Source organism: Magnolia sinica, chromosome 15 (assembly GCF_029962835.1).
Source record: "Magnolia sinica isolate HGM2019 chromosome 15, MsV1, whole genome shotgun sequence".
Lineage (NCBI taxonomy): Eukaryota > Viridiplantae > Streptophyta > Magnoliopsida > Magnoliales > Magnoliaceae > Magnolia > Magnolia sinica.
The window spans coordinates 63,923,768-63,936,628 of record NC_080587.1 but is presented as its reverse complement, the minus strand read 5'-3'; the positions used below and the strand labels follow the sequence as shown (position 1 = coordinate 63,936,628).

At 39.5% G+C, this 12,861-nt stretch overlaps 1 protein-coding gene across 1 annotated transcript in view; it reads right to left on the bottom strand.

The window, feature by feature from the left end:
* LOC131226961 (RNA-dependent RNA polymerase 1-like) overlaps positions 1-12,861 on the bottom strand; it is a 38,554-nt gene that overhangs the window by 7,931 nt on the left and 17,762 nt on the right. Inside the window, exon 4 of the mRNA XM_058222653.1 lies at positions 6,694-8,594. Within this exon, the coding sequence (XP_058078636.1) occupies positions 6,694-8,594 (1,901 nt within the window). The remainder of the gene's footprint in view (positions 1-6,693; positions 8,595-12,861) is intronic.

The following is a 12,861-nucleotide window of genomic DNA, read 5'->3' as shown; positions in this document are numbered from 1 at the left end:
GCGACCACATGGCAATACATGCGACAACAGGACGGTCTTGATCAGTTGATTGCCGAGCAGACGCGTCAGGGGGAGCACCTCTCCCAGCTGTAGCAAATGATCCACTCTCTACAGCAGACAACACAGGAGATCTTTTGCGTTCCTGACCTGCCGTCGGGATGATGTTGCCACACCAGGACCCGCCGCGGAGCGTTAGAGATAGGATTTGTCCGTCAAGTCTTTTGTTGTGTTATGTGACCATCTCGGTCAGATGTTACTTTTTGATTGACCCCAGTTGGATAAACAATGTTATGTATATTTTTGGATTTTACTTTTTGTGGATGAATGATTATTTTGAGTATATTATACATTCTCTTCTTGCTTCGGATCCTTATGTGTTAAATTGCCTATTGTCTCTTTCCCTCTTATGATGCATGACTTTACACATTTTCAAGCTTTAGTTGATAATACATGCTTTTATGGATAACCTTTGCCAATCACTGACAAAAACGGGGAGAAACATACTTCCACCAAGTGTTATGTTCTATCTTTTTGGTAACATTTGTGTTGCAGAAACTTAGGGGGAGCATTGAAGAGTACATTACATTGTAAATGTCTTGAGTCAACTTGTATTTGTAAATCTTACAACAAGCCATGTAAAGTTACATGTTTATTGAGTTGTATAGGTTTTTTAGGTTTTGTCACGTAATTGACAAAGGGGGAGCTTGTAAGTGCCCTAGTTTGTCAATTAGTGTGAATTATGAGTCTTAGAGTCCGGAGAGCCCCAAAGAAGATTCAAGACTGAAGACTCAAAGATCGAAGACGTCCAAAGAACGGAAAAAAGCAAATGGCAAAGTTCCAGGACCTCTTCAAAAAACCTATACCAATCTCACAAAACTTAATCTTCCATCTAGCCCAAACTCCATAGGAAAAACCAACTTAAAGAATGCAAGTAAGAAGTGTGGGAAGAAATTTGTTTAAAAAGAAAAACTCAAAAACAAATTAAGTTTCAGTCCCATCGAACTATCTTCGATGGCATCGAAGATAGCTCGATGGCATCAAGCTTGGAGTTTAAACTGTCTAGCAAGTTAAACTTAAAAATCTGGATTTTAACGATGGCATTGAAGTGTCTTCGATGGCATAGAAGGGTCCCTTCGATGGCATCGAAGCCCTGTCGATGACATCAGACAGGGACACCAGAATGTCGAGCAACCCCAGGTCAAAAATATGGATTTTCTCGATGGCATTGAGAAATCCTTCAATGACATCGAAGGACCTCTTTGATGACATCAAAGGTCACTCAATGACATCAACAGAACTGTCCAACAACATTTTGAAGTAAAACTTGATTTTCTCGATAACATCGAAGACCAATCGATGACATCGATACTGATAGTTTTCTGCCCATTTTTTTACCATTGCAAAACTTCTCTACATATACGAAAGAGGGGTTTCTTGGCAGCTTGGTGAGAAATGGAGAGAGCCTTATGTGTGTGAGTAACCCTAGTTAATACCCTACTTCCTCACGGAGTTCATCATTCAATCCATGTCTTAAAGACAATCGTTGAGCATTCAAAACTAGGATTGAAGAATGAACTCTAACATTCATTAATACTCTAGCAACCACACTTATTAGTAAATCCTTTATGGTAGATTGCATTGAATGCTCAGCCATGGGAATCCTTGACTTGCTCATAAAGACTCATCATTATTAAGTTAGGATTCATCAAACCCTTGGCCCAAAACCTCGGTATCTTCAACGGCACATCATTAATACGATTGCGGTACAAGGGAGTAGAAAATGCTTCACAATTCAAGAAGATCTTCATCAAAGGTGCTTTAATGGGGCTCATCCACTTTAGGTAAGAAAGTATTTTTAAGTCCATTATGTCTGGAAACCATTCCTTGTGTAGGATTGGGTTTCCGAGTTTGAAATATGAAACTCGACAAGTCCTTGTGTAGGCCTCCGACGGGAGAGTACGTTTTATTGTTCTTGTGTAGGACTTCGTAAGACCTTGTGTAGGTCATCGACGGATGAAAAACGTATAGACTTTGTGTAGGTTGTGAAGGTTTATGGTGAACCTAGTTTAAAACCATCTGAATAGTGAAATCTGGCACACTCTAGGAAAGAGTGTGTTAGCTGAAAGTGGAGTACGCACATAGCCGAACCATTATACATCTTGTGCAATGGGCTGAATGTTTTATTTTTTATCTGTTACATTTTGCTGAACAATATACATGATTTACTTTACTGCAGCAAATGTGTTTGACAGAATGCATGAATGATGTTTTCACTTGAGTAGACTTTACAGTTACACTTGTTCTTGTTTGTACTACGTTACATAAGTGTTTAGACGCAGGTGCATGTTAATTACCCAATAAAATTTACAGTCCTATTCAGCCCCCCCCCCCCCCAAGGACATTAGCCATATATTCAAGCTTTGCTTATAGCGGTAAAACCGAATTTCAATCTATTTATGAGAACACTATATTGTTTGGTAGAGAATACACCTCGTTGGATTACACCTTGAAACTTAGTTGGCCTCTATTGTTTATGGACTTAATACCATGATGGTTTATAATTTTGGATGTCAATTTGTGACTTATTTGATGCCTTGAGTGGTATGGGTAACAAGCCCTTTGTTTTATGTACGGATTGTATTTTCAATGGTTATCCTTATCATTCATGGCACTAGTGATTTCCGGGTGACACCGGAGTTCCTTTATTGATTTTTAGGTCATCTTACAGAGTTCAATTATGATTTCCGGGTGACATTAGAGTTCACTTGTGATTTTCAGGTCATTGTGCGAAGTTTAGTTGTGATTTCCGAGTGGTATGGTGATTCAAAGGGCCACTAAGCATAAAGGATTACCATAATTGGTTGTTTGTAAAATGGACTAATAAAGGATTGGTTAATCATGCATTCATGGCATTTGTGATTTCCAGGATTGGCTAATCATGCATTCATGGCATTTGTGATTTCCCCGTGAAGTTGAAGTTCACTTGTTGATTTTTAAGTCATCGTGCGAAGTTCATTTATGATTTTCGGGTGGCGTCGGAGTTCCTTTGTTGATTTTCAGGTCATCTTGCGGAGTTCACTTGCATCGTCGGTTTTACTCACACTGTCAGTTGGATGTGTATCCTCAGGTTGATGTGCATTTATGCATCCATGCATTAATCAAGATTCACATTGTGAAATGAATATTGTACTTGCTTGGTTTATATTTGTAAACTATACTTGACTGTGATGATGGATGTGTAATCTTGGAGGGAGTTTTCACTGAACTGGCCACTCACCCTTCAATATCGAAGAACAACAATAGGTGATGCAAGACTAGAAGAATGTTATGTTGCGCCTGAAGAATCGACAGAGTGGAAGAGTTGTCGTACTTGAGTGCAATGGAGTTTTTAGACTTAGAATAGTTAAGATTTGTACTTTAGTAGAACTTTGATAATTGATGGATTATTTAATGTTGTAATAGGTCCCCAGTTGTGTGGATGAATTAGTTGATTATGTGATGATTCGAATCATAATTACAAAGTTCAATTTATTTTATTCGTGTGATGTATACCCTGCGAATGCTAAAAGTATATTGGGAAAAAAATGGTGCATAATAAAGAAGCATTCGTTCATTATTTAGCTAACGCCCTCAAAATCAGGATCTGAGTCACCGATACTCAGGTGTCGGTTTTAGGACATTACACACATAAGACACCTCTCTCTCTCTCTCTCTCTCTCTCTCTCTCTCTCTCTCTCTCAAGATCATCCAACCTCAACTACCAACTACCCCAAGTCCCTAATACCAACCTCTCCTTCCTCATACAAGAAGATGGAGGAGCACACCACTTTCTAACCTCACAAGGAGGAATCGTTGCACATCTTCCACACCTTCCCATAAGTAGTTACCCTCCAACCTCTCCAGCTTCCCCAAAATCAATTTTGGACACTTCAAAAATGACAGGAAGTATAGAGGAAGATTTGATAATGCTACTTTAATAAGGGTAATACAATCAACCAACGAATGATACCGAGACTTCCAACTAGATAGCTTCCTTTTAAACCTCTCTACCACCACATCCCACAAGTGTGTTTCTGGCTTCTCAATACAAAAGTGGAGCCCAGGATAGGTGGATGGGAAAGTGCCCGCCCTACAACAAAAAATCAAAGCCATATGCTTGATTTCCTCCCTAGACATATGCACCCCTAACATTTCACTTTTAGCAATGTTTATCTTTAGACCCGATACCACTTCAAAATTAAAAAATTCGCATCCTTAACTTGTCCACCATAGATTCATTAGCTTCACAAAATCTCATGGTACCTACCTCTTAGCCTTTAGCTAGCATCTTGCCTACGGCCTCCGCCACCACGACAAACAAAAGAGGGGAGAGTGGATCTCCCTGTCTAATGCCCCTTGATGAGCTAAAAAACCTTTAGGGAAGACATTAACCAACACACAAAAAAATGCTGACTAGATACACTCTTTCACCTACTCCCTCCACTTTAACCCACAACCTATTTGACCAAGCAAGTAATCCCAGGAATTTCCAGTTCACATGGCAGTACACCTTCTCAATATTCGGTTTGTATATTAATCCTTTAGCATTTTCCTTGTAATAGAGTCAACGCACTCATAAGCTATCAACACACTATCCACAAGCTGCCTACCAGCGATAAAGGCTCCTTGATTCTGTGAGATAGCTGAATGTAAAACTGCCCTGAACCTAGTCGCTAGCATTTTCGCAACGATCTTGTAGGGTCCCCCGACCAAGCTAATCGGTCTAAAATATTTCAAGCAGTCTTCCCTGGAAACCTTTGGGAAGACGGCTACCATCCCGAAATTCTACCATGAAACCCTTCACCAACTCTTATAATGGAGGTTGTTACATTTTTTTACTGAACATCATGGGAATCACTAGATTCACCACATATCCATCAATGTCCCTAACCAAAGTATGTATACCAAACATGATAGTTGTATATACATAGAGGCATGAGAATATACAGCTATAAACTCCCCATTAGAACAAGAAAGCACTGATCGCTGTACAATAGCTATAAGATCAGCCAAGCTTTATGGGATAGAATGTTGAGCAGTAAAGAAATAACATGTTTGTACGATGAGTGTAGCTGAAATGAGGATGTTGAGGTGGATGAATGGAAAGACAAGGAAGGATGGAATTACAAATGAATGAATTGAAGGAAACAAAGGGTAGCACCAATAGGAAATAAGAATAAGATGAGGAAAAGTAGACTTAGATGGTTTGGTCATGTGCAACGGAGACCAAGAACTGTGGTGGTTAGAGTAAGTTGGTCCACTGAAGGCTCTAAAAGCACAAGGAGATGGCGCAAAAGGATATCAATTGAGGTACTAAGAAAAGATTTGATGACCTATAGTCTGTGGACCTGTTTGGATGCAACTTCCGCAAACCCCTTTTTTATCGATTTCATTGGTCAACTTTTTCATCAACTCACAGAAAACCAATATGATTTAGCTTTCAGCGAGTGGGCTTTTTAGTGTTGGTTTTGTCAAGTGGTGCATTAGACGTGTTTGTGAATGCGCATCCAAACATGGAAGTGAACTATGACTGGCTCAAAACAACGTTTTGGCAACAAAAACCACTTTTGCAGATGCATCCAAATGGGCCCCAACTGAAGTTATGGCCCTTGATAGAGTGGAATGGTCAAACAGGGTTTGCATAGCCGACCCCAATTAGTTTGGATAAGACTTAGATTATGGTGAGAATAAGAAAGCAAAACCACCAACCACCCCCAATACATGTACATTCATACCCACTTGGTTTCTCCAAACATCCCTTGCCAGAGCTAATATAAGTTACAAGGGTGAGTTTGAATGATGGGTTTTCTTTCATGTCCCATATGAAAGGATAGCCCTTAACAGAGGTTCACAGTCGAGCAATTGCATGAGTTCCACTGAAGCTCAAAAGCAAGAAAGTCAATCACATTCACATACTCAAAACATTAAACAGGTTATTAGGACAAAAGAACATGTAATTAACACTCACAAGCACTAAGATTCCACACAAGCATCTAATATATTGTTAATCATCCATAGCAAGGTTATGGGGAACTGACTAATGTCCGTAAGAGAAGCGTTAACACAAAAACATAGAAGCATTTAATATTTTGAAATTAAATTCTAAATGTAAGTTGCAAGAATGTAAATTCTAAATGCGACAAGCAATTGCTCGACCGTGAGCCTCTGTTAAGGACTCATTGCTCGACCGTGTTTGTTCAAATATCTTGCGTTGCACGTAAACAGTTTGATGATAATGATGCATTAACATTTGGAAGAAATAAGTCCAATCAGTGGTCTATTGTGATCAAGGGTAGAGTACTTGTTGCTAAATGCCCATAAAGGATAGCCCTTAACAGAGGTTCACGGTCAAGCAATTGCATGAGTTCCACTGAAGCTCAAAAGCAAGAAATTCAATCACATTCATATACTCAAAACATTAAACAGGTTATTAGGACAAAAGAACATGTAACTAACATTCACAAGCACTAAGATTCCGCACAAGCATCTAATATATTGTTATAATCATCCATAGCAAGGTTATGGGGAACTGACTAATGCCCGTAATAGAAGCGTTAACACAAAAACATAGAAGCATTTGATATTTTGAAATTAAATTCTAAATGTAAGTAGCAAGAATGTAAATTCTAAATGCAACTTGCAAGAATGTCTGACCTATTCCCTTTCTGTGGAAAAACAACGCAGTCAACCATATGGCATAAAGCTGGGACATTGACGGCCCTCAAGACACGCACATCACCTGGGTGGAGACATGGGCATTTAGCAACAAGTACTCTACCCTTGATCACAATAGACCGCTGATTGGACTCATTTCTTCCAAATGTAAATGGATCATTATCATCAAACTGTTTATGCCCAACACAAGATATTTGAACAAACACCTGCCCATATTTAAGAGTCCTAGTTTCATCAAGGCATCCCATCATTGATCTTCCTTTCGGAACAAAAATCCGTGTCTTAGTCCTCAGTTCCAAAAGCTTTGATGCCTGAAAAGTTTGCAGCATCATTGAAAGGAATGGCTCGGCATCAGGCTTATAACCACAGATCAGCATTTCTCCAAGGACCTGATTGTCTTCTCCCGGAGACATGACCTCGAGCACCTCCTGTGTTCGTATCGGATCCGTTAAAATCATGTCCAGTTGTTCTACAGCTTCTTTTTGCTTCATTTCAAACACTTGATCTCTAGCTCCAAGAGTCGACAGAAGAGTGATCAACTGTCGATTGAGGAAAAAAGGCTGATATTTGCTCCATCCCAAAACATCCAGTTTTGCGTTGTCCGATTCATACTTGAGCATGCTTTTTCTGAAGGACAACTTATATGGAGACACAGGATCCACAGCTACAACACCTTTGTACCCACAATATCTAATTTGGAAGGCAGATGGCGTCAAACCTCTGATGTCACACTTTATAGCCACTCTTTTAGCAAAATCAGCTGAAATTTTTCCAATTCCATCCGAGAAATTATATTTCTTGTTTTTTATCTCTATATCAGGAATATGTTCAATTTCATGCCTATCAACGCTCAAACTTTCTTTGGATGAACCAAATGATTGACCTAATCGGGCAGCATATTTTGCCACATTCCTTATCTTACTAAAGTCTCCCAGCCACTTCCTTATACCAGCTGCATCGAGTCCACTCCTCGCTGCAAACATCCATGCGGAATTCTCCTTTAACTGACTTGAAGAGAATGCGAGAAATTCAAACTTCTTATCGCCAATAACTATGCCATTTCTCAAAGTGGAGAGTATCCTTTTATACACACCAGTGTGCTGTTCACCATTTTCCAGAACTGGCCGCGGTATCAAATCTGTCGACTGTATTTTGTCCAAATCCTCATCGACGAAAGTAACACGAAGGAAGTTATCTATATCTTCAGCATACTGGCGTAATACACAATTTGAGACGTTGACCTCCGGCCCACAAAAGTACACTTTAGTGGGGGTGATTTGAACCCTGTAGACATAGACCAAACCAGGATCCAATGAAATAGTGGTGGATTTTGGAGGATGCTGAGATGCACGGTATTTTCCATACTGCTCGTGAAGCCATTTTGCGGGTTGGAAGCAGGAATCTTTTAGATGTGATAGACTCTCCAGTGCATGTTCCACGTAGTGAATAGGTACCAGACGAGGATCGACCAACCTAAAGAAATCATCATCGAGTGTGAGCCCCATGATGATCCCATTCTGAACCAAACTGTTTATCTTAAACAGAATCGTATATGGTAATTGAATCCTCTGGCAAGGCCCAACAATGGGGACAAGATCCAAACCATGAGAGAAGGAAAAACCGCTCTCCAAGACAAATTGGCCTTCAATTTCTTCATAATTTACAAAGTTCGCATGGATATCAGGAAGCTTGCAGCTATAAGGAACTTCCAAACACAACGCCGAAGATTGGCCGATTGAAGAAGACGGGGTGAAATCAGTTGCTCTGACCCATTGATTGCCTGATATGTCCTTGTCCTTGAAGTAGTTTAACTTTGGATCTTCATATATAAATTGTGGAGTGACCGGAGGCTTCTTGTAAATCCGAGGAGCAGCTTGCAACTAGAAATTAGGAAAACATATCAACCATTACCATTTAAATTTCTGCCAAGAAACAACAGAAAACATTGAAGAGGTTACTGTTTGGTGCATTGTACATCCGCAAGTCTTAATGTGAGCTTCTGCAAAAATTTGGACACATGGTACAACAGTTGATTACCCAGACCAGCCATTGGGTAGGTCCCACCATGCATCAGCATTGTAGAAAAACCTCACTGATCAGATGATCTTAACGATGCGATCAGTGACTGACAAATGGACACTAGAAAAGAATTCTGGCAGTGGTAAAAAATGAACAGGAAAAGGTCCCAGTCATCAGAAGGATGGGACCATCCAGTCAATGCAATTTGGGAGTGTGGTCCATCCACTCTGCAATCCACCCAATGAACTGATCAGATCTCAGATTTGATTTCCCAACATTAGCAAAAAGCCAATCTTGGAAATAGGAAAAAACCGCTGCTAAAACAAACATGGTCAGAATGAGGAAGGAACAAGACCTTCAGAAAGGAAATGGAATACGTATTTGTTCTAGTATGGCTAAATGGTACAGGGATTAAAAGAGGGCTCATTTCCAAACAAGAAGAGAACCAGAAAAAACTCACTTTCCTTGCTAGCATATAAGCCCATTAAAGAAAGACCGTTGAAATGTCGATTATCGTAATTGAGAAGTAGATCGATATTCATGAATTAAGGATGGGTACAAAGCTATTTTAATTGTTTATACCTTAGTTTAAAAACTCAACATGTCAACTCAAAACTCAACTGAGTTGACTCTACTAGAATTTGAGACTCTCGACCGAAACTCGATTCATTTGATGAGTTCTAACCAAGTCTCCTTCAAGTTCTTTTTCACTCTCTTTCCTAGATTTTCTATGATTTCCTAGACTTTCTAGATTTTTCGTAAGATTGTCTATGTTTTTCCTAGATTATAATAAATTATACATTTAAAATATATCTCTACTATAAATAATGCGGGTAGCATTCGGCCAATTTTATCTCAGCAATCAATCATTGGAAGGATTTTAAGACAAAAGAACATTGATTTGCAAGGCCCTTTAAACAAGGGTATTTCCCTCGCTTCATGAGAGTAGGCCGCAACCTAACCTTTTTCTCTCCTCTTTGTATGTAGCCCGCACACTCACAAATACTTAGGAGACTGTGCAACAAAAAGCTCTGTGAGACCGTGCAACAAAAAGCTATATGGGGCCGCCCACTATGTCTTTGTGACATCCACTCATCCATCAGCTATGGTAGTTCATCTTATGATGTAAGCCCAAAACTAAAGGCATATTTCAAACTCAACTAGGCCAACTCACTAGAAATGTTGGGATAGTGATGGCACACCTAGCCATTCCCTTCCCCTCTAATCTCTCTCCCTCTCTCGACGTGCATCACATGTGCCACCCCCTAGTGTATGTAACCAATTATTTAATTCCAACTATTTTTGAGTTGTCCATTGAGTGTTCAGTACCATCCAACACAATGGACTTCTAAATCGAGTCGTGTTTTCAAGTTTTAAAACCACATTTTATACTGTTATGAAAGCATTTTCCACCCTTGTAGGGGTATGCTTTGTCTAGTCAGAAACTCAATAGGAGTATTAGAAAATAGCAAATCTTTGCTAGCAAAAAACTAAGTACTTTTGTGTCATAATACAAATTAATGCAACCAGGCCACTCAATCTCCCAGAGAGGCCTAGATATGGCCAATGTGTGTTAGGCCTATTTAAGGGTTCAGATTGCATATCAGGGTAGATCAGACCAGTGTTCGAAATATCGGTATCGCGCTATGTATCGCACCCTTGGGATACAGAAATGTATCGGTTATCGCACGAGATATATCGTTTGTATCGCATAATTTATTGCACTTTTTGGGAAACATTGGGAAACATTGGGAAATTTGTTGAAGTTTTCAATGAAACTTCAAGGATTGTTAAAAAAGACCCTAATACACACTTTTAAATCATAACATCTCAAAAAAAAAAAAAAACCGGTGCACATGATAAGTTTCCTTCGTATAGGGTTAGGGTCCCAAGCTATGCGATGTTTAACTGAACCAATGTAACTATATTTAAATTGAATGCATGACATTTATAAATGTATCAAAGACATGTATGAAAACGCAACCAAATCATTGAAAAGAAAAGTAAAAATTGAGAAATATATATATCAATGATGTAGACTAGTTGTGGCCTAGACCCACATAGAGTTGCGCAGTGGCTCGTAATCATCATCTCCATCTCGAGGAGGCTGGAAATAGTATTGCTCCTCTACAAATCGACAATACTGTGCCCAGGTCATTGTAGAGTAGTACTAGTTAAGATACTCCCTGACATAACGCTGGTACGCATCCTCTCCAAACTGAACCAATACGCTCATCCGTGGGTACTGTATAATCGTCACAGTCTGTGGCTGATGGGGATCTGGGTAGGGCGCGTATGAAGTTCATTGGTATCCATATTGCTAGCCATATCCATATTGCTACTCATATCCCTGCCCATATGAAAAACGATGTGTTGTAACTGCTGGAGTCATTCGCCGCATATCCACTAGGTCCATATGCATATCCATACTATGGGACATAACTCGAGCTACTCTCCTATGCTTGTGATCCATATCCATGTTGTGGCCTGTAACTTGAGCTCCCCTCCCTCATCCGTGATCCAAATCTAGAACCACATCGCTTGTCACAAACGCATGTGTCCGTCATGCATTTTACCAGTAGCTCCTCCTCAAAATCTGAAAGCTTTTGAGTCTGTTTTTTCTTCTGTAGCATTTGGCGATTGTATGTCTTATTGTAGATAAGATGGGGTCATGGTTCTCTCGAAGGATACACATTGTCAGGGTCTTGCGTGGCATGATCGAAATCCTCCTCCCCAGTGAAAGAACTAAGAGGCATCTAATCCTGACTCTCACCCTCATTGCCATCATTACCATTATCGCTAATCATCACCCTCATTGTTGTCATCGCTATCTCCCCCCCCCCCCCCCGCATCTCTGGGAAGGGCACATATGAAGTTCCTTGGTATCCATATTGCTAGCCATATCCATATTGCTTCTCATATCCCTGCCCATATGCAGAAGTGGACTCATGACCAATGTTGTTAAATAGCATATGCGATAGTGTGCGATCCGCATATGCGGTCGCACATTTTTATTTTTTTCAAAAAAATCATAAATTTAGGGATAAATTAAGAAAAAAATGAATAAATTATTATATGCCATTAGCCCTTGCAATACATTTAAGTAAAATAAAACCAATTACATAATGAATTAAATATTAAGTCATCATTCATCAACAATTCTACATTTTACAATGTAGTTAACTTAAGTACTTAACATTTAACAAATATGAAATATCAACATTCAACATTCAACACTACATCAACAATCAACATTAACACACTTAGTAAACAAAATGAAGAAGTTATTTATTTATTATTCATCTAATCATATACTATATACATTGATCTATTTGCCATTGTGTCGGATCACGACAACCATCATCATCCGAGTCATCTCCTTCTTCCACATACACTTCTTCTTCTTCCATTTCTTCATCATCTGTATGTACTAATACTTCATCAACGTCCAATGGTAGATCTTCAGCTTGATCATTATCACCATCTCCTTCTTTCATCTCCTCAATCTATTCAACGGGTTGACGGCTACTACTCGCCCCCTGGCTCCCCCCATCCTTCGCCTTCGAGTGGTACCTTCATCAGGTGTCAATCTGTATACGGCATCTTCAACTTGCGCCCATGTCAAGTTCTTTCTAGCAAATACCAAGTCCTCTGTCTCTATGAGCAACTCATTAGCTACATCCGACTCATCGAAGCAGAAAGGGTCGAAAAACCAAGCTTTTCTTTCCTAGTTTGGAATTGTTCTCGTAATTTTTTATTGTATTGAACGAAAACTAAGTCGTTGAGCTTTTTTCGCTCAAGGCAATTCATTTTCTTGGTATGAATCTGCATGAAAGAAAGCGCATTTGACATTAGTTATTTAGGTAATTAATTTACCTTAAGCCTTACACTAAAAAATTGAAGTTTACAATTACTAAACTTACCGCCTCGAACGTACTCCGATTGTGCTCGCAACCACTGGCAGAACACGTAAGTCCAAGAATCCTCATAGCTAGCTTCTTTAAAGCTGGATCCTTCCTGTTTGGGTCCACTTCACAAGCAGTCCACTAGTCAGCTGAGAAAAACAGTTTAAGTAGGTTAGAGATACTTTGTAGAAAAACTATTTGTAAGACACTAAGACTGACATTC